The following is a 23,579-nucleotide window of genomic DNA, read 5'->3' as shown; positions in this document are numbered from 1 at the left end:
AATGAAGACTTAGGATATTGTTGATTTATAGAGAGAATCCGAGGGGTCTTTATTTGATTAGTGTTTTATCCTCTACAGTCCTTTGTTTTAAAAATTACATGGCAGGTAGAAAGTGCTGATCTAACTCAAATATAAGGATCTTTTTTTTTTTTTTTTTTAAGAGTGATTTGAGTTGATTAGTCAGCAGAGGGTGCTCTAACATTGCATTTTAAAAGGTGAAGTTTCTTTTTACCATAAATCAAGTGTCCAAAGTTTGTATTTGTTGCTTTTGTATTAGACTTATTTTAAGAGAACAGTTTCTGGTTCTTCAAAAGAATACTTTGTTTGTATACCCTAATATTGGTTAGATCTTAGGCCTTCAGTATAAGTTTTAGAAAAAGTTTTCCTTTCTTATTATTATTATCTTAGGTAAACTGACTTATTTTCAGGACTGATTGTTGAAAGTAAGAAGTTGAAACTACCTTTTGAATAAAAAAAAAACAAAAGTGGCACTGATTTTGATCTTAAACATAAATGGAATGACCTAGAATTTAATACTATATCTGTGTGGTTTCAGAAGTAAATTTTAACAAAATGACATCTTAATCATAAACACTGTGCAGGCTTTTCTTTCTTATGGATAGTCATTTTTCTAAGGTTTGAACTTCTAAAATTGTATACATTATTTTGTAAACTTGAATTTTGAAGTGTGGCTTACTTAGCATTTTAGACATTTAGTATCCCCTTGGTTATTTTTGTAATTTTTCATGCATAAGAATAGGTTTAGAAAGCTGTGAAACACAGTGCTAGTCTACAGTTGTTTGTTCCATAGATGAAGCAGGGCAAAATTTATTGTAATCATTAAATTACTTTGGTGTACATTTGAGTTGTGCCCTTTTTTATTCAATGAAATGTAATCCTGTTTCTAGTGAATCACTGTAACAGACTTATGAATAGGCTGCATTTATTTCAGTGACATGGAGTAGGATGACAGTTCTCTAGTATATGGGGAAGCTTTCTTTTGCTGCTGATGTTAGAATACTGCTTTATTATCCCACTGCAGATGTTTAGACTACTGTGAGCACCCTTGGCTGACTTAGGAACATATCCGTTATTGCTATACATGTGGCCAGTATGTGTGTATGTATTTTAGCAGTAATGAAAGGGTGAAGAAGAAACAGCTTATGCAAAGAATAATGAAAATATTACTCATTTTGAGAAATTGAATTTAGAAAAGACTAGATCAGTTTAAGGAAGAGAAAGAAAATGAATAAAATGTGAAAAATAGACCTCACACTAACTTCTGGCACAGTCAGTTGTTATGGGGCGGTAGATGGAACCTTTACTGTTGGCTTTCTTCTGGGATATATTCCAGGTTCATATCCTCACCGCTTCCTTTTCTGTTAAATTTAGGTTAGATTGGCAGGAGTAGCAACATAACAGATAAATGGCTACATTATGATTTACTTATAGTTATGGCTTATGTGGTTTCTGTGTTGTGGGTTAGCAGCCTCCTGACAAAACTATGTAGAATATCTATTTAGAGGAGTTGTACAAATTAGTACTTTTGAAACCCTTGATGTAAATCAGATTATAGTGTAAGAGAAATTCAGTACCTTTAATTTTTGCCAGTTCTGTTTTTGGTTATAGATTTTCTTACATATTAATAAACTCATCAGAAATAAGCAGTCTTGGAACCAGTTAATTCAGATAGTATATTTGTTTGGAGTTGGTATCCTTGCATCAAAATCATTCTGACATAAACACCTGCTTTGAGCCGTATATAAGCTGTAGATGTTGACCGGACAGTATAAGGAAGTAAATAGTTTTTTTGGTGCAGTTTTATTTTTAAGGAGTGTTACAGGGTAGTTATTAGCTATTACATTTAGAATGCTTTTATATTAATACTTTACATACATTTATATTTAAATATAAGTATTAGGAACCATAATATTTAAATTTCATCCTAATATTTATCAGGATAAAGAGTCTTCATTTACCATCTGAGGAAGTGAACTTAGATAGATACACAGACAGACATATGTTTAAGTCATTTTATAAATAACTTAGAGACGAATAAAGGAATAGTGAATGACAACTTTATTAGAGATTTTAAGAAGTATTTAAATACAGCAAATTCAGATTTTCACTTAGTATTTTCCTGGTTTTGAAGGTACAGATACCTGAAATGGGCACTGTCTTCTGAATGCAACTAACTACTCATTTGTTGTCATGTAAATAGACCTCTAAGAGGTTCTGGCTTATTGGTACTTTACAGCAATGCTTAAAGAAGTTTTTAAAACCTTTGACAGATCATGATTTTGTTGTAAAACTTGTGTTTACATTAGTAAATACCAATTCGAATGATCAATACTTTTTCATTTCTACGTCATATGATTCCTTCCTGTCATCTTTGGTACAAATCTGCCTTTAGCACTTACCTGCTTCCTATCAGGTAAATTGCAGTGCACAAATAGCATACAAGATGTAAAAATACTATCACACATCTTTTTAGCAAAATGATCCAGATTCTTGTCATAAAATATTGTATAATGGAATTCTTGCTGTTGAACGACTAAGTGGATAAGAATGCCATCTCTTTAGAAATATATTATTCAAAAACAGATGAACATAGGGGAAGGGAAGGAAAAATAAAATAATATAAAAACAGAGAAGGAGGCAAACCAGAAGAGACTCTAAAATACAAAGAGCAAACTGAGGGTTGCAGGAGGGGAGGTAGGTGGGGGGATGGTCTAAATGAGTGATGGGTATTAAGGGGGCACTTGTTGGGATGAGTGTTATATGTAAGTTCCTGAATCACTAAATTCTCCTAAAACCAACACTACACCATATGTTAACTAACTTGAATTTTTAAAATATGTATCTATCTATATAGGTATATACATACATATATATATATATATATAACCAAAAAAAATACATTTTTCATTAATTAGTTTTTGAATTCTGTAAAATTCGCCTAGAATATCATCTAATGACTCATAATCTGAGATTTCACTTAAATGATCAGTTTTACGGTCTAAAGTCTAAAGTACTGCTCTTTTTGTAAAAATCATCTGATTTATCGGATAATTGCATAACATCTTCCCTTGTCAGTGTTTCCTCTCTTTCCCACTATGCATGGAAAACAAGACATTTTTTTGCTTTCAGCTGTGTTAATGATACCTAAAAGCAGATGGGGTCTGGATCCTTACTTTATGCTTTCTTGAAATATGATATTCTAGGTGAAACAGTGAGAAAATGGAAGGATGCATTATTGTATCATCCTTCTAGGCATGCCATTATTCTTCCAAATTGCTACTATTTTAGTCTTTTTTATCTTTAAAGCATAGATGGGAATAATTGATGAATAATGAAATAATTCCTAAAATGATGAAATAGAATTCCTAGAATAGAACTAAGAGAGGTCTCTTTTGTAAAAATACAAGGCATTATATAGAGCTCATACAATTTAAGAAGTTCAGAGAGAAAGACGAGAATTGGATAGAATCTATAACTTTTCTATAAAGAAGCATTTTTATTTTGTTTTTTTAATTATTATTTTTATTTTAGTTTTTGGCAGGCTAGGGCTTTTTTCTTTTTTTCTTTTTTTCTTTTTTCCCCTTCCATGGCTTCTGAAATGTTTCTGAAGGAAATGTTCTATTATTTAGGTAATCCAGAATTTCCTTCAGTACTCATATTTGGTTATGAAAGATTTGTGTTAGATGCTAACTTTCAAATAGAGATGTTCGAGGGTGTTATTAAGAGATATAACACGTATGTGACTAAAACTACCTACTGTTTTATTTTACTAGCAGGGCATTCATTCTAAATTATTTCTAAATAAATACATGATCTCTAGTAATTGATGACTTTTTCACAATTATGTTGTGTAGATGTAAGCAAACATAACTAGTATTAGTTAATATTTGAATCTTGGTTAGGCAATGTATTGGGTCACCATTTTGAGAGGAATTAGATGTATTTCCAAATTTTTCAGCTTTTAAATCTAGGCATAACTCACTGACATTCAAAGGACAGAACCATATAGGATACCAGCTAGTCGTGTTTTTGCTTTTTGGGGGAGTATTATTTAATTCTATTTCATTATTTAAGCCACTTTAGATTCTTTGAAAGGATGATTTTAAAAATAAGGTTTGTTGAAATCTGCAAGGTTTGCATTATTAACCTTGTATTTATTGCTAAATAATTTGCTTCACTGTGAGTAAAGTTATATTAGGAAATGTTCTCTTATTTAGAAGTCCAGAATATATTTTTTCTTATTAAAATAAATTTTTTTTAATGTTTATTTTTGAGAGAGAGAAAGAGACAGAATGTGAGCAGGGGAGGGGCAGAGTGAGAGGGAGACACAGAATCAGAAGCAGGCTCCAGGCTCTAAGCTGTCAGCACAGAGCCCGATGGCGGGGCTCAAACTCATGAGCCTTAGAGCTGAGAGATCATGACCTGAACTGAAGTCAGCCGCTTAACCGACTGAGACACCCAGGTGCCCCATAGAATTTATTTTAAAAAGGGGAACCTGGGTAGCTCAATCGGTTGAGTGTCTGACTTCGGCTCAGGTCATGATCTCACAGTTCGTGGGTTTGAGCCCTGCGTTGAGCTCTGTGCTGACAGCTCAGAGCCTGGAGCCTGTTTCAGATTCTGTGTGTGTGTGTGTGTGTGTGTGTGTGTGTGTGTGTGTGTGTGTGTGTGTGTGTGTGTGTGTGTCTGTCTGTCTGTCTCTCTGCCCCTCCCGTGCTCACGCTCTGTTTCTGTCTCAAAAATAAACATTTAAAAAAAAAAAAAACCCACTTTAGTTTGAGGTTGCAGAAAAATATTCAGTGACTTTGGAAAATGTTGACATGATGTTATATGAAAAAAGCAGGGTATAGTATTATGTAAAGGATAAGCTTAATCTATATTTAGATATGTATGCATAAATAGAAGGCTGGAAATTTATATGCTATAGTAATAACCAAAAATGGATGATTGTATGCTTTCTTAGGTGCTCTTCTTCTTAAAATTTTCTAAAATTTTAAGTTGTTTTAAAAATAAAAAAAGAAATTTAAATAAGCTTTAAAAAACTGGTTGTCCAATATGAACACTGGGATGATAATCAGGTATTGCAGTACTGTGATATAATAGTGGTCATGGATGATAAACGATGTTTTAGCACAATCCCATTATGTATATTGAGGCTTCGTTGGGGAATGAAATGGTTAGAAGAAGGACTAGTACCTGGCAACAATACCATATTAGCTTAGGCAAGTAACTGTGTAAAATGTTGTCTTCCTGTGATTTGTGGTTAAAGCCCCCTGATATTTGATGTTACAATATGTGCTGAAGTTTATTTTGTAGTTGTAGTTATAACTTTAAAATACTTTCTTAAAACGTACTCTTTTGTTTTTAGGCATTATCCAATTGGTTTGTTATTTGATCTTCTTGCATCAAGTTCAGCTCTTCCTTGGAACATCACCGTGCATTTTAAGGTATAGTTGAAGTAGCATTTCCCATTTATCCCACTTGTGGTATTTAGTAAGTAGACTTATGAGTAGAATTTTTGTTTTAAGCGAAGTTGTTTATTGCCTCTCCCATGATACTTTTTAATGCCTAAGCTGCCACTAGTGTTCATCCATATAGGTTTCGATTTATTCCTAACTCTTGGCAGATCCATTTAAACATTGTATGTATAAATGCCTATTTGTTGGAACTGAATGTACTACATTTAAAATCTGAAATATTTTGGAATATTTATATTCATTAAAAAAAAATCTCAAATAGGAAGAACAAAGTCCTGAGTTTAGATGTAGGCATAGGAGTAGGGAGGGATACAGCTTAACACTGTTGAGTAACTCTAAGGCTATTTTGATTGAATTGTGAGAAGGGTTAGGAGACAGAAGTCCAAAGACAAGATCTGAGTGTGTTTTGAGAAGTTTTAATTCCTGTACTTTTTAAGACCAGTCCAGATTTATTGTAACTTAATTTTGTCCCAGTATTTTATAACATGGTCTGTCTTTCCCCTTAACCACCTTGATTTTTCAGCCCCTGCTCCCCAAGCAATTCACGAATACTATTGAAGGATTGAAATACCTCTGTTAGTTGATCACTAGGCAGTGATTCTCAGAGGGTTATGGATTGTGGGAGGGAGGTATGTTAAAAGATTGAAAAGTCGTTTTAAGTGTCTAATTTGCTTTCCTGTAAGCGGCACTCATTCAGAGTCACTGCCTAAAGGCTGCTCACCCATTCTTCCTAAGATGCTTTCCTTTCCATTTTACTAAAAGTGAGTGTGTGGGTCATTGGCGTTTATTTCCCTGTCATTTGCACTAATGTGCTTTGCACAGTACCATGTTACCACAGGTTTTATTACCACAGGACCATACAGAGTGAGGATATGGTTCTGATACGTGTGACTTTCAGTTACTATGGTACCATGCAAATCAAAGGCTGCCTGTATATATAATATTTTAAGTTTAGAATGGTCTGAAGATAAAACTACTCCAAGAATAATGAGGATAAAGGTTCCATATTGCCTAACACGTTAGTCTTTCCCATTACGTTGAAAAATAATTCCCATAATTAGATTATTTGCATGGGTGAGAAGGATGCACTCTAAGACTTTGAATCCTAGGTTAAAATATATCACAGCTACACTTTTATTTATTTATTCAGCAAATACCAGAAACCTGCTGTGTGCCAGCCAAGCACTATTCTACAAACTTGAGGTACATGAGTGAATGACCCAGAGATGCCCGAAACACTCACACACTGTATGGTGCCCAGCTGGCACTACATACCAAGCCCTCTGTAATTACCCATTGAATGAATCAGTGGATTGTAATAATGATAGGAAAAGCTTCAAATTGTTATGATTGTTTTAGTGTAATGGTTCTCAAAGCAGTCTGTGGACCCATAGGGGTACCCGAAGCTCTTTGAAAAGATCCATGAGGGTAAATCTGTTTCTGTAATAATAATAAGATGCTAGTTTCCCTTTCCTCTGTGTTTCCATTTGTACTCACCTGCAAAAGAGATGGTGGGTAAAACTGTGGTGCCATAGCACAAAGCCGGGCAGTGCACGCACCACACTGTGCAAGTGGTTATCGTATTCCTCACTGCCACAGTCGTTCACTTAAGACTATTCTGGATGAAGCAGTACAGGTTATTGATTATTATTAACTACATGCCTTTTCAATCTGCTTTGTGATGAAATGGAGAGTGTATATAAAGCACTTCTGCTGTATGTCAAAAATGATGGCTGTCTTAAGGAAAAGCACTTGTGCCCTTGTTTGAGGGCAGGCCAAGCAAGTCACTTTGTTCATGAAACACCATTTTTTTATTTGAAAGAGTGACTGACAGTGTGGTTATTCATATTTGGGCATTTGTAAGACAGTTTTTTAAAATAAATGAAGTGAATCTCTCATTGCAAGGACAGCAGCTGACAATATTTGTTGCCAGTGATAACGTGAACTTTTAAGTGAAAATTGGAATTTTGGAAAACATATCTGCTACCATGAGCTCGACAGCTTTATTATTCTTAAAACAATTTTCTGATGAGATTGGTGGTCATTTTAACTCTGCTTTTTAAGAAATTTTATGTAAGAAATGTGTCAGCATTTGGAGATCTACATTAATTCAGTAAACAAATAATTCCCAAATGGTCAATGCATGATGTTACAAAATAATGATTGTGAAAAAGATCTGTTCAAAATACAAGGTCAGAATCAGGGATTTTAATGTCACAGATCAAAATGTTTACTGATATGTTTTCAGATTCCACATTAATGTTATAATAAACTGAAACTAATAAGATAATTTATCTGTTTTCTACTAAGCCACACATTAAAAATATTTGTAAAACCATAAAACAGTGCCAGTATTCTCCCTAAGTTTTTATTGTTGTTGTTCTGGAAAACAGTTATTTTTCACAAAAAAAATGATTTTTGTGTTACATCTAATGGTATATTCTTGGTATTTTTAAATGAGTTGCTTTTTGAGGTCTTTAGTAGGTCACACATTTTCTTCCCAGATGGGAAATTTATTAGAGAAATCCAAAAAAAGCGGAATCTTAGAGCTAATAAGGAAATTATGGAGGATGTTTTAAATTTGCTCAAACTACCAACGTGTTTCTCATAGCTGCCCTTTGTACACTTTCTGCCCCTGGCCTGTGTTGGAAGAAAACACAGAATATTATTATTATTATTATTGCCCAGATTTCTTTCTGTAAATTAAGTTCCCTTTATTTAGGGTTATAAAACGTAGCTTTCCTCAAAAGTTGTCCCTGAGTGTTTAATTGATGTGGTCCATTTCTGTTGCATTACTTTATGGCTTTTGATTGATTACAATAAAATTGAGTAAGCATTACATTTGCAGGTAGCAAAGCAGTGCTTTTAGAATGAGGGAGCAGAGTTTTGTTTTGTTTTTAGTTTCTAGATAATAGTTTATCAACAGATTGAATTTATCAAATAATAACTTTGTCAGTTGATATGAATGTATTTTATCTCTTATGATACTGCATTGAGTATGCCAAATGGTGTCTGTATTTTAACCATACAGCTTGCAATTTATTTCTTTTACAGTTGCTTTCAAAGATATTAATTGATTTTGATTAGGTTTTATGCAATAATAAGCTCTCCAAGAGACTCTGTCTGCATAAACACACACACACACACACACACACACACACACACACACACACACACACACATTGGATCATTTTGTAGTTCAGACTGAATTCTTGGTGGGGGAAATCTTTTAAAAAGCTTTCAGGTATTTTCTTTTTAACTGACTTTGATGCTTGTCATTTGAATAGATATATAATGTTCATAGTAAATGAGTTTTAATGTCTAGAGCAGTGCTCTTCATACTTGTGCATACAAATTACCTGTGTGTCTTGTTAAGGTGAGGATTTTGATTCTGATTCTGTAGGTTTGGGCTGAAGGCAGAGGTTCTGCTTTTTTATTTTTTAATTTATTTTTCTTTTTTTTCCATTGGATTTTTAGACTTTATTGCATGAGTTCATCATAACTTCACAGTCAGCATAGATGTTGACACATGAACATATTTTGTATCAGCTACCATAATGATTGCCATTCCTACAAGAAAACGTATTTAGTTGACAAACCACCCTCCATGGAGGAAATATTAAATGATCACCAGCTGTACAATGAGCCTTATGTTTTATTTTCTTATTTACAGTAGGAGGTCTAGCAGGACTTAACTCTAGCTAATTGATCCTTGGGCCCTGTTCTTCATGATACATATTATGTAGTAGCATACTTTCATTACATCTTATCAATAGAAGCATTATTTGTCATTATAGGAGGATTTGTTCACTGACTCCCGTTATTTTCAGGCTATACATTTAACTCAACCTGAGCAAAAATTTGTTTCACAACTGTATTTGTAGGTGTTAACATAACTTTCTTCCCACTACACTTTCTTGACTTTTCAAGAATGCCACCAGCTCACTTTGATTATCCAGATGCATATACAATATGAAATACTACCTCATCCATAGGTTCATTCATTTCATTAACAGCAGTGATATTAATAATTTTCTTAATTTTAGAGGAATTTGCATATAAACAAATACCAATAGTAGAATTAATAGCTACTTATCTCAAATGACTACATGGCTGCCTCCCTCCCCCATATCATACATTTGAAGAATCTTCTTACATAAATGTAAAATAAGAAAGAAAGGAATCAAACCTGCTCAAACTGGTGTCAAGTCAGTATCATAACTCCTGTGTCTTTCTAAATGAGTGAGGTATTAGTAAAAATTACGTAACTTTGTCAAAGTGAAATTATAGGTTCAAACACTTTATATCTTGTTTTTATTTTAAGTTTATTTTGAGATAAAGTGTGCATGGGGGAGGGGCATAGAGAGAGGAAGAGAGAGAGGGACTCCCAAGCAGCCCTATGCTATCAATGTGAGCCCTCTGTCAGTGTGAGCCCGATCTGGGGCTTGATCTCCGTGAGATCATGACCTGAGCCGAAATCAAGAGTCAGACACTTAATGGGCTGAGCCACCCAGGTGCCCCTCAAACACCTCATATCTTGATGACATATCCATTCTGGCTTGGTTTCTAAGATGCAGCATCACCTATTGTACAATTTTTACACTTCATGATCATACATTATAATTGTTCTGAGTAGCTCCTTAGTGATTTACCTTATTTCATTGATGTTAACAGCTAACCTAACTCACATAAGTACAATAGACATGCAAGAAGTAGAAACAGCTTGAACTATTCTTCCAGCCATTATCCTAATCTTAGTTGTCCTGCATCACTATGAATAGATGAAGTTAATAATTCTTGCCTTACTGTAAAGACTGTGGGTCATCAATGATATTGAAGCTATGAATATATACATTTTTATTTATTTTTCTCATCATGATAAATGTACTCTTGAATCCCCATCCCCTATTTCCCCCATCCCCTTACCCACCTCCCCTCTGGTAACCATCAGTTTGTTCTCTATAGTTAAATCTGCTTTTTGGTTTCTCTCTCTCCCTCTCTCCCTCTCTCCCTCTCTTTCTCTCTTTTTACTGGTTTGTTTTGTTTCTTAAATTCCACATGTGAGTGAAATCAAATGATTTATCTCTTTCTCTGACTGACATTTCATTTAGCATTATACTCTAGCTCTATCCATGTTGTTGACAAGGGTGAGATAATCATTCTTTTTTACGGCTGAATAATAATCCCATTGTATATTTGTGTGTGTGTGTGTGTGTGTGCGCGCGCGCGCATGTGTATGCACGCATGCACCACTTCTTCTTTATCCTTTTATCTATTGATATGGACACGTGGGCTGCTTCCATAGTATGGCTGTTGAGGTTCTGTATTTTTAACAAATTCACAGGTAATGTAATACTGTTGGTCCAGCAGACCACATGTGGAATAACATGAGTTTGGAGAACAGTGCAGATCTAAAAGTTAATGCTATTGTGGAAAGAACCAAAAGGTTGTAAGGATGATTCAGAAAATTAAAATGTTTTTAGAAATTTTTACACAATTTTTGGAATTCTGAGAGAGAAATAATTACATAATTGTAAAGTGTTAACTGCTTTAAAACGTAGATCTGGATATTTACTTTGTTTTCTTTCTCTGTTTATCAAAACAAGAATGAAAATGGTAACTTCTTCAGATTTTTCTAATTAGCATCAAGAACATTTTTGATTCCTAAACTTCATTAGCTTATTGAGAAAATTATTTCTCTTCTTCACTTTTTTATTTAAAAAATTTAAATGTGTATTGGAAAAGTTGAGAGTTGTCAGGTGAACATCTACATATTTTTTTACCTGGATTTGCCAGTTGCTAACATTTTGCTACCTTTGCTTTATTTTTCTTTCTCTATGGTTTTTTTCATCTGAAATTTTCATTATTCCTATAGGCATACTGTTTGCAAAGCTGCATTATAATTAAAAAGTTGCTTACAGTGTGTGAAATTTTTAAAAAGAAATTTGTAGTGTGATTCAAAAATATAGTAAGTAACATCAGGTGAAGATAGTGGGCTCTTTAAAATGCCCAGTTCTATTGCATATCCTAAGTAAGAGTTTCATGAGTAAACAAAGTCAACAGTAACTTGGTGTTTTTCTTTCTGTCCTGATAACGTGGTACTAAATTGGTATAACTTGGTTCTGATAAGAGCACAAATTTTAATTCTGAATTTTGACCGTGATTATTAGGCGTAATGGTTCAAATTTGCTAGGTAAAAGAGGGTCAGCATTAAGGTAAGTGCTTCTGTACAAACACTACAGAATGATTGTGACTAGACAAAATTAGGTTTTTGGATCAAAGTATTCTCTATCTTTCCTACAATGCTTAAAAGGCACTACTATGGGTTTTGACTGTTCTTTAAATAATTTGTATGACTGCCCCACACCCTTTTTCTGACGAACAGATCCTTTCTTGCTAGGCCAAGAGCCCCTGTGTCTCCCTGGGGAAATTTACTATATCTCTGCTTCTTCACTATGTGTTGAAGACATAGGTCTGAGGTAGCTCTCCCTGTTCTTGAGTACACATCACAGTCAGCTTCTGCTGCAGGTACTTGCCAGCTCTAAATATTGGTGGTTGTTTCGTAGTATCTGTCAGTAGTGTATTATATTAGTTATTTGTTGCTGTGTAATACATTACCACAAATGTAGCAGTTTAAAACAACACAAATTTATTATCTCACAGTTTCTGGGGATCTTTCTTCTTAGGGTCTCACTGTAACCGTGGTGTTGGCTGAGCTACATTCTTGCCTGGAGACTGAGAATCTTCTTCCAGGCTCATTCATGTTGCTGGCAGATTTCATTTATTTGTGTTTGTAGGACTGAGGGCTCTTTCTTATGTTAGAGGCTGCACTGAGTATCTAAAGGCTGCTCGAAGTTCCTTGCCATGTGGACTTCCCTGGTATGGCAGCTTACTTCACTGAGTCAACAAGAAGTCTCTAGAGCTAGAGACATTAAAAATTTTTTAATGTTTATTTATTTTTGAAAGAGAGAGAGAAACAGACATAGAGACAGAGCGTGTGGGGAAGGGGCAGAGAGAGAGGGAGACACAGAATCTGAAGCAGGCTCTAGGCTCTGAACTGTCAGCACAGAGCCTGATGCAGGGCTCAAACCCACGAACCATGAGATCATGACCTAAGCTGAAGTCGGATGCTCAACTGACTGAGCCACCCAGGCACCCTATGATTGGAGTTTTATATAGCATGACTTAATCGTAGGAGTAAGATCCCATAGCCTTTGCCATATTCTTTTGGTTAAATGCAAATAAAAGTCTTGTCTATAGTCTAGGGGAAGGGATTGCAGAATGGTGTGAAGGAGGTGGAGATCATGGAGGGTCATGTATACTTAAAACTTTATAAAATATGGTTTGTTTAACCATTAATTTATTCATTGAATATTTATTGAGGTTAACATCTGCTTTTCTGCTATGACAGAGTAATTGGATTGGATTTTTCCTCCAGCCATAAACAGCTATAAAACTGGACAAAATGTATGAAGTAGAGCTCTTTTCAGGCACTGGACATTAGAGAGAAAGAACAAACAAGGTGAGCACCACATTTAGCCCATCTCTGTGCTTCAGGGCAGTTTCCTGACTGTGTCATGGGGAATGAAACTCAAATAGAGCAGGCAAGTCCTGCTGAGTTAAGGATGCAGAAATTGGAGTTCTGAGCCACTGAAGCACCTGGAATTTGCTAAGCAGGGTATCGAAGAAAGTATCAGTGTGACTTTCCCAAGAGTCCTTTACTGAGAGTTGGGCTAAACATGCATAGGCAATATTCCTTAAAGCCAACTAGAGAATGCATGTTAGATTGGGGTAGGTCCCACTATACCTGGAGAGGTTGGATTCCAGCTCATCTGGAGAGAGACCTAGTTAACCTAACTAAACATTTATCTGAGACCAGAAAGACCATGCTATAGGAGTAAGAATTATATCTCAGAGCAAGATTAGCAGATTATGATCTGTGCTAAATCTGGCCTACTGATTGTTTTGTGTGGTTTGTGATCTAAGGATGGTTTTTATATTTTTTAGTGGCTGAAAAAATGATTACACAAGAATAGTATTTTGTGAAGCTTGAAAATTATGTGGAATATACATTCTAGTGACCGTAAATAAATTTGTTTTAAAATGCAGCCATCAATGCTAATTCATTTACATATTACTTTTGGGCTACATGGGCAAAGTTGAGCACTTGCTATAGACACTGTATGGCCCACAAGTCTAATACTTTTACTGTCTAGCCTTTTACAGAAAAAGGGTGGCCAACTCCCATTAAAGAGCAAGGATTGCTTTGGATCTGCTCTAATAAAGCCTAAAATTAGGCCTTCTTGGGATCATACAGAGAGGCACCAGGCAGAACAAAACTCACCAAGAAAGACAATACAATCTAGAAAACCCACACCATATTTACAGGGTTCAGCATACAACTAATTATTACTCTACATGCAAATAAACAGGAAAATTTGAACCATATCAAGGGGAAAAATGCTATCGATAGAAACTGGTCCTGAGATAACCCACATTTGAAATTCGGAAAAATGAATTAAAGCAACTATTAACTCAATGACTTAAAATAAGATTACACAATTATAGAACTGAAAAGAATAATATCTGAAATGAAAAATTCACTGGATGGGCTTAACGGTGAATTAGAGATGACACAAGATGGGTTCTGTGAACTTATAGTCAGATCCATAGAAATTATCCAATATGAAGAATCAAAAGAAGAAAATCATTGCTGGTGGTGGGGGAGACAGAGTTCTGATGACCTCTTGGATAATATCAAGCACTCTTACATATATGTACTTAGAGTCCTAGGAGGAGAGGAAAGAGGGAAGGATTCAGAAAAATGTTTTTAAGAAATAATGATTAGACTCCCATTTTTAGTTTTTTTTTTTTTTAATGTTTCCTTTATTTTTGAGAGAGAATGTGAACAGAGGAAGGGCAGAGAGAAAGGGAGACAGAACATCTGAATCGGGCGGAGAGCCCAGTGCAGGGCTTGAACTCATGAACTTTGAGATCATAACCTGAGGTGAAGTCTGATGCTTAACCAACTGAGACATCCACGCTCCCCTTAACTGTTTTTTTAATGTTTATTTATTTTGAGAGAGAGAGCATGTGTACACGCGTTTGTGCAAGTGGGTGAAAGGCAGAGAGAGGGGGAGAGAGAGAATCCCAAAGCAGTCTCTGCACTGTGAGCACAGAGCCTGACATGTGGCTCGACTTCTCGAACCATGAGATCATGACCTGAGCCCAGATCCAGAGTCGGATGCTTGACTGACTTAGCTACCCAGGTGCCCCGACTAGACTCCCATTTCTTTATTTCAAAGCTACAGTAACCTAAACTCCATAGTATTGGCCTAAGGACAGACATAAATCAGTGGAGTAGAAGTGAGAGTCAAGACTAAAACATAAATTTGTGGGCAGTTGATTTTCTATATGGGTGCCAAGGCAGTTCAGTGAGGGAAAGAATAGTTTTTCAACAGATTGTGCTGGCAAACTGGATACCCACATGTAAGAGAATGAAAGTGACTGTATATTAAAAAAAAAATAATACATTGGAATGGATCAGAGACCTAAATGTAAGAACTAAAATTATTAAACTTTCAGAAAAATAAATAAATTTGTGACATTGGATTAGGCAGTGAATTATTGGGTATAACACTGAAACCAAAGCTGGGGGCGGGGGGGAAACAGGTAAATTGGACTTGATCAAAATGAAAACCTTTGTGCTTCAAAGGACGTAAAAAGATAACCCATAAGAGAAAATATTTGCAAAATCATCTTATCTAAGAGGGGTCTAGTGTCCAGAATATATAAAGAACTCCTAGAATTCAATAATAAAAAGGTAAAGAGCCCAATTAAAAATGAGCGTAAAAATGAACAAACAAACAAAAAATGGGCAAAGTATTTGAGTAGACATTTCTCCAAAGAAGATATATAAATGGCCAACAAGCATGTGAAATGATGCTCAGAATAGTTATTAAAGAAGGGCAAAGAAAGACACCATTGAGTTTTCTCTTTGACCCACTAAGATAACTATAATCAAAAAGCTGGATAATAACAGGCGTTAGAGTGTGGATTAATTGGTACTCTCATATGTTACATGTTACTATTAGAAATGTAAAATGATGTGGCTGCTTTGGAGACCAGTCTGACAGTTCCTCAAATGATTAAACATAGACTTGCCATATGACCCACCAATTCCAGTCATAGTTATTTACCCCAGGGAATTGAAAACATATGTCCATGTAAGAACTTGCACATGGATGTTCATAGCAGCATTAGTCACAATAGCCAAAAAATGGAAGCAACCCCAGTGCTTATCAACTGATGAATGAATAAACAAAATGCATAGCCATACAATAGAATAACATGGATCAACATGTTCAAATAACATGTTCAAATAACAATTTGAAACAACATGGATTTGAACTGCGTGGGTCCACTTACATACAGGTTTGTTTGTTTTTTATAAACATACTACAGTATTATAAATGTATTTTCTTTTCCTTATTATTTTCTATTCTCTAGCTCACTTTATAGTAAAATACAGTATACAAAACATACATAAAATAGGTGATTGACTGTTTATGTTATTGTAAGGCTTCCAATCAGGTTATTCATAATTAAATTTCTGGGCAGTCAAAAGTTACATGTAGATTTTCAACTGCATAGGAAGGGATGTGAGTTGGCACTTCTAACCACTTGTTCAAGGGTCAACTCTATAATTTAGTCATGGAAAGGAATGAAGTATTGATCCATGCTATGGCATAGATGAACTTTGAAATGTCATGCTAAGTGAAAGAAGGAAGACACAAAAGACTGCATATTGTATACACATTGGGATGCATTTATATGAAATGTCCAGAATGTGCAAAATCTAGAGACAGAAAGTAAATTAGTGTGACTGCTTATAAATACGAGGTTTTTCTGGAGTTACATAATTTGATAGTAGTGATTGTTGTACAACCTTGTGAATATACTTAAAACTACTGAAATGTACTTTTTTAAATGGTGAATTTTAAGCAAATATCATCTGAATTATATCTCAGTTTCTAAAAAAGAAATAATGGTTAATGATTTTTTGTATTTGGGGGAGAAAACAATCTGTGTATTGGAAGAAGCTCAGGAAATTCCAAGCAAGTAAATATGTAGCATACCTAGGCATATCATAATCAAAATTCTGAAACCCAGTAATATATAGAAAATCTTGAAAGCTGCTACAAAAAAAGAAACATGACCTAAAAGAGAACAGTAAATGATGATGAATGATGGATGATGTCTTATGAGAAATCAAAATACAATACAGTGACATCTTAAGACACTCAAAGAAGCTACAGACAGAAGTGAAGAATACCAGAAATGGCTAATAAAATGGTAAATACAAAAGATTACCTCCTTTAACTGCTTTAAAAGGGATATGACTGTTTAAAATAAGAATGATAGAATTTTACAGAAGGGTTAATACTACCATTGAAATAAAATATATGACCACAGTTGTCTAAAGGATAGGGTCACTGAATCCTCAGTTAACTCTGGGTCAAAGAAGAAATCACAAGGGAAATTTAAAAATACTTCAAACTAAATGATAATGGAAACACAACATAATTAAAGTTTGTGAGCTTCATATAAAACCAAGCTTAGAGGAACTTACAAACTTTCTGTAGTAGAAAACATAATTTATGCTGATATCAGGAATGAAAAATGGAATATTACTACAGATCCTATAGCTATTAAGAGGATAGTGAGAAATAAAATGAACAACTTTATGCCAGCAAATTTGACAAATTGACATACTCAGTGAAAATACAATTTACTGAAACTGGCACAATAAATAGCAGATATGAATAACCCCTAAATGTGTATAGAAGTTGGATTTGTCATTAAAAAAACTTTCTTGTAAAGTGAAATTTGTAAAGTTTCATTGGTGAATTCTATCGGATATTTAAGGAATAAATAGTACCAATCTTTACAGACTTTTTTTTTCAGAAAATAGAAAGGGAGGGAATATTTCCCAGTTTGCTCAACAGGCCAGAGTAACTGATGCCAGAATGTGTAATGGATATTAAAAGAAAAAAAAAAAAAAAACAAAAAAACACAGACCAATATCCCTCATGAACATAAATGCAAAAACTCTCAAGAAAATACTAACAAACTGAATCTAGCAATATAGGAAAAGGACAATACACCACGACTGTGTTGAGGTTGTCCCAGAAATACAAGGGTGATTCAGCTTTCAAATATCAATGAATACATATAATTCAGCACATTTACAGACAAAGGTAGAAAAATCATACAGTCACATAGATCCTTGCTGAAAAAGGCTTTTGACAAAATTCAGTATCCATTTGTCCTCAAAACACTTAGCAAATTTAGGAATAGAAGGGAATTTCTTTGATTTGACACAGAGTAAGTATAAAAGCCTATAGCTAAAATCATGCTAAACGGTGGTTTACTGAATGTTTCACCCTAAGATCAGGAAAAAGGCAAGGATGTCTATTCCCACCACTTCTACGGGCAGTTTCACTCTACTGCAAAATATGTATTCCTAAAAAACAATATGCTGTTAAAAATCACAGGGCTTGGGGGAAAATTCATTAAGGGCACAAAACTGAAAACTTTATTAGTGACAAAAAAATATAGGAACCTAATAAAAGCACAGTTTTACATATATTAAATGGTTAAGTACATAAATACTACAATAAATATGGCACTTTATATTGAAAAAGACTGGAAGTTTGGTTTGTAGAAATGAGCATTGGAAGAGTTTGCAGCCTGTCACTTATTGTGAAGTGGTGGAAGGAAAGTTGTCTCAAATCAGACAAAACCGTAACACCAGATGTGGATGAGTGCAGCTTGTAACGGGAATCGAGGAGGCAGGTGCATTGCCGAAGTGTGTGTGTTTTGTGTATTTTGTGGCTCAGTTTAGCTGGGTGCAGTTTCTTTATTCACCTAGTATTTCTGGTGGACAGTATTTACAAAAGTAAATATGAAGTTCACATTCCTCAAATTGTTCTCTAATATATCACTTGCTTTGGAACCAATCCAAAAAACTTGAAAATATACATTTGTGTATATACATACATATAAATTATTCATATGTATTCACATAATATGTGTATGTGTATATATGAATAACCAATTAGCACATGAAAAGGCACTCAAGGGGCGCCTGGGTGGCGCAGTCGGTTAAGCGTCCGGCTTCAGCCAGGTCACGATCTCGCGGTCTGTGAGTTCGAGCCCCGCGTCGGGCTCTGGGCTGATGGCTCAGAGCCTGGAGCCTGTTTCCGATTCTGTGTCTCCCTCTCTCTCTGCCCCTCCCCCGTTCATGCTCTGTCTCTCTCTGTCCCAAAAATAAATAAAAACGTTGAAAAAAAAAATTTTAAAAGAAAAGGCACTCAACACCTTTAGTCATCAGGGAAGGGTATATTAAAACCACAATGAATGCTTACTTTGGCAGTGTATAAATTGGAGTTGGAATGAGAGGAGATAAGGATGACACACACAGTTGTGAAGCATTCCATATTTAAAACAAAAAAAAAAAATGACTAAAATTAAAAAGACTGACAGCACCAAGTTTGAGGACATGGAATAACCAAAACTCTCATAACTTGGTGGTGGTTGTGTAAAATTGTGGTATCACCTTGGAAAATAATTTAGCAGTTTCTAAATAATGTTAACCATAAACTTATTCTGTGATCCAGCATTTCTGTTTTAAGGTAAATACCCAAGAAAAATGAAAACATGTTCACAAAATATTTGTACACTAAAGTTCACAGCAGCTTTCTTAATAATAGCTACAATCTGGATACAATCTTAATGTAAGATTTTTGGATGAACGGACTGGTTTAACAATTCAGTGGTATACTACTCCGCAGCAAAAAGGAACTATTTATACATGCAGTAACAGATGAATTTCAAAAGCATTGTGCTAAATAAAAGATGCTGGATTATACAATACTGCATTTTATGATTCTATTTGTATGTGATTGTATTATAGGCAAAACTAATCTTGTGTTACAAATCAGACAAGCTGGGTCAAAATGAGGGGGAACTGATTGCAAAGGGCCCCAAAGAACTTTTTGGGTGTAGTGACGGTAATATTGTGTATCTTATTTGGGCAGATTTAACTGTTTATCTGTATACTTAAAATTTTTGCGTTTCACTCTGTGTGAATCAGTAACACTGACTTGATTTAAAAAGTTTACTGAGAAAGGACAGGTGAGAACAGTCATGGTCTCTGCCTTGTGGAGGTTAAAAGTGGTGTGACATAAGAACGTAAGTGACATAGAGTTAAGTGTATGAACTTTGTGAACTTAACCCAGACTTGGGATGTAAAAAATTTCCTGGAGGAGGTGATGTAAATCTGAACCTGAAGAAGGAGGAGGATATTTTTGTAGTTGTGTAAGTGGTCAAGTGATAGGCAAGGAGAAAGAGGGTTCTAGGCAGAGGAGATGTTTTGTGTAGAGGCACAGAAATGAGGGAGTAAGGCTGAGAGAATGAGTAGGTGATGGATAATCAAGATCATCGGAGCAGAGAATATGTGTGTGGGAGAAGGGAAAGAGAATGGAGTATGTGAAGTGGGAGCAAGAGATTATGATGAAGAGGTTAGCAGAGATGTAAGTCTTTCAGAACCTCGAAGGCTTTGGGAGAAGTTTGATTTTTTTCCTGAAAGTAGAGCAGAGCAGCTGAGTGTGAGAAGATCTGATTTGTATTTTAGGAAAATCACCGTGACTCCCAACGTGAAAATCGAATTAAAGGGCTTAGGACTTTGGGCATGAGACCCAGCTTCAAGGCTTCTCAGAAATATCAGATAGTTGTCAGTTTGTACTAGGAAAGCGGCTCTAGGGATGTTGAAAGTGAATGGATTCATATCTATTGGGGATGTGGACTCAGTAGAACTTGACTGAATGTGGGAGGTGGGGAGGAGGAGTCAAGAGGACATTTCTTTTGGGTTTGCTGAAGTCTCATATGCCTACCGATATATCTACTAGATTAATGAGCATATGCATCCTTGTCATGAGAAGGATCTTGGCTGGGACAGATATCAAGACTTATTAGTCCATAAATGATGTGGAAGTAGGAAAGCTTATGAGGGTGAGTATGGAATGAAAAAAGCAATGAGGTCCTAGGCTAGAAACTTGAAGAATACCGGCATTTAAAGAATGGCGCTGGAATAGGCTTTTTGCAAATGAGAATGAGAGAAGATCAGAGAAAAATGAGAAGTGTGGTATCACAGACTTGAGGATGACTGTTTCAAGGAGTGTATTCAAAGATGCTAGATGTTTGGTGAGAGCTTAAAACAAGGGCTGAAAGGTACCATTGCTGACCTTCAAGAGAGCAGTTTGCAAGAGTGGTGAGGGTAGCAGACAGATTACATGGATAATAAGAGCTGACTGCCAGCTTGGTCACCTTAAAGGTTGGCTCTGAAGGGAAGAAGAAAGACGACTGTAACCAGAGGGAAGTTTGTTTTTTTTTTAATTTAAGTTTTATTTTATTATTATTATTTTAATTTTATTTTTCAATTTACATGTAAATAAGTTAGCATATAGTATAACAGTGATTTCAGGAGTAGATTCCTTAATGATTCCTACCCATTGAGCCCATCCTTCCTCCCACAACCCCTCCAGTAACCCTCTGTTTGTTCTCTATATTTAAGAGTCTGCTTTGTCCCCGTCCCTGTTTTTATATTATTTTTGCTTCCCTTCCCTTATGTTCATCTGTTTTCTTTTTTTTTTTTTCTTAATTTTGCTTTGGGTGCATGTTTTATTTTTAGGAACAAATAATGGGAAACAGTGATTAGAGAGAAAATCGTTAAAAATGATTTCTAGGAAGAGGGGAATAATTAATTGCATTGAGTTTCAAAGATTCAAAAAGATGGGATATAGCAAATAGGGTGGTAGATACTCCTTAGATTGTACCAGGAGGGAAGGAGATGATTGGTTGAAGGTAAGTTTGTAGATTGGATTTGGTAAAATTAGAAGCTTTAAGAAAATTGGGGTGCCTGGCTGTCTCATTTGGTAGAGTGTGCAACTCTTGATCTTGGGGTTGTGAGTTCAAGCCCCATGTTGGGTATAGAGATTACTTAAAAATAAAGTCTTTAAAAAGGTTTAAGAAAATCAAGAAAGTTTAGCCAATTTTAGTGCTGATTTTAGCATTGGTTCCATTAACTTTCATGGCATATTCTTCTATCATCCTGAAAATTATATTTTAAAAGATATATTTGAAAAATCCCCTCCCTTTCGATCCCCACATGCACACACACCAAAGTGATCTTAGAAGGGAATTTTAAGATTTTATAAAAGTAAGTCTTTTAAACTATGGCCTTATATTTTCCCTGTAAGAACGCGGAGTGTGCTATTAGAGGTGACTCAACAGTCAAATAAAACAACATTGCTATGTATGTTATTTTGCCATAACAAAATACCACAGACTGAATGGCTTAAAAAGAGAAATTTATTCTCTCACACACAGTTCAGGAGGCTGGAAAATCCAAGATCAAAGTCCAGCAGGATTCACTTTCTGGTGAGGGCTGTTTTCCTGGTGTGCAGATGGTTGCTTTCTCTCTGTGTCTTTATATGGCCTTTCCTCCTTGTGTGTGGAGAGTGAGTGAGCTCTGTGCTGTCTTTCTTATAAGGACACTAGTCCTGTTGGATCAGGGTCCCACCCATATGATTTCATTTAACCTTAATTGATTCCTTAGGGGCCCGTCTCCAAATACAGCCACATTGAGGATTAGGGCTTCAGCCTGAGAATATTAGGGGGACACAAACATTGAGTCTGTAACACTGTATTAGCAACTGCTGCATTTTTAAGGGGGTGTTTGATTCTTTTGGATCACATGGAGACTTTTTGTTTTCCTCTCTTGTCTTAATAGAGCTTACAGTATTTTTTAAAAATTGAGGTATAATTGACATATAGTATTATATTACTCTTGAGTGTGCAACATGATTCAGTATTTGTATAAGTTGCAAGAAGATCACTAGTTAACATCTGTCACCATACATAGTTACACATTTTTTCTTGTGATGAGAATTTTTAAAATTTACTCTCAGCAGCTTTCAAATATACAATACAGTATTTGTTTTGAGAGAGAGGGCGAGAGTGAGCAAGGGGCAGAGAGGGAGTGAGAGAGAGAATCCCATGAGAGGCAGAGAAAGAGAATCCCATGAGGGGCAGAGAGAGAGAGGGAGAGAGCGTGAATCCCACGCAGGCTCCACACTGTCAGAGCAGAGCCCGAAGTGAGGCTTGAAGCGGGGCTTCAACTCACAAACTGTGAGATCATGACCTGAGCCAAAGTCAGGTGCTTAACCGACTGAGCCACACAGGCACCCCTACAATACACTATTAGTGACTGTAGTTATCGAGCTGTACATTACACCCCCATGTAATTATTACTTCTTTCATAACTGGAAGTTTTTATCTTTTGATCCCCTTCACTCTTTTTGTGTAATCCTCAACCACTGCCTCTGGCAACTACTAGTTTATGCTCTGTATCTGTGAGCTTCACTGCCCCCCACCCCTTTTAGATTCCACATATAAGTGAGATCATTATGGTATGTGTGTTTCTCTTTCTGACTTACTTCACTTAGATAATGCCTCAAGGTCCATCCATGTCACAGATGCAGAGACCTTGTTCTTTTTAATGGCTGAATGGTATTCTATTATGTGTGTATATGTATGTGTATATATACATATACACATACCACATTTTCTTTACCCATTCATCTGTCCAAGGAGAGTAATGTTTCTATGTCCTGGCTACTATAAATAATGCTGCAGTGAACATGGGAGTGCAGATATCTTTCTGAGATAGTGATTTCGTTTTTAAGTTTTGGGGAAACCTCCACATAGTATTTTCCATAGTGTCTGCACCAATTTATATTCCTGCTGTCAGTACAAAAGGGTTCTTTTTCTCAACATCCTCATCAACATTTGTTATTTCTTGTCTTTTTGTTAATAGCCATTCTATTAGGAGTGCAGTGATATCTCACTGTGGTTTTGATTTGCATTTCTCTGATGATGAGTGACGTTGAGCATCTGTGTCTGTCGTATGTAGGTCTTCTTTGGAAAAATGTCTATTTTTTATTTTTTTTTTATTTTATT

At 35.4% G+C, this 23,579-nt stretch overlaps 1 protein-coding gene across 1 annotated transcript in view; it reads left to right on the top strand.

Annotated features, from left to right (window-relative positions):
* The window catches only part of ATG5 (autophagy related 5), a 131,428-nt gene that overhangs the window by 24,878 nt on the left and 82,971 nt on the right, over nucleotides 1–23,579 (top strand). Inside the window, exon 4 of the mRNA XM_025925260.2 lies at nucleotides 5,387–5,465. Coding sequence (XP_025781045.1) covers nucleotides 5,387–5,465 — 79 coding nt within the window. The remainder of the gene's footprint in view (nucleotides 1–5,386; nucleotides 5,466–23,579) is intronic.

The sequence above is a fragment of the Puma concolor genome, chromosome B2 (assembly GCF_028749965.1).
Source record: "Puma concolor isolate L17-30 chromosome B2, mPumCon1.1.hap2, whole genome shotgun sequence".
NCBI lineage: Eukaryota > Metazoa > Chordata > Mammalia > Carnivora > Felidae > Puma > Puma concolor.
This window is presented reverse-complemented; position numbering and strand designations above follow the sequence as displayed.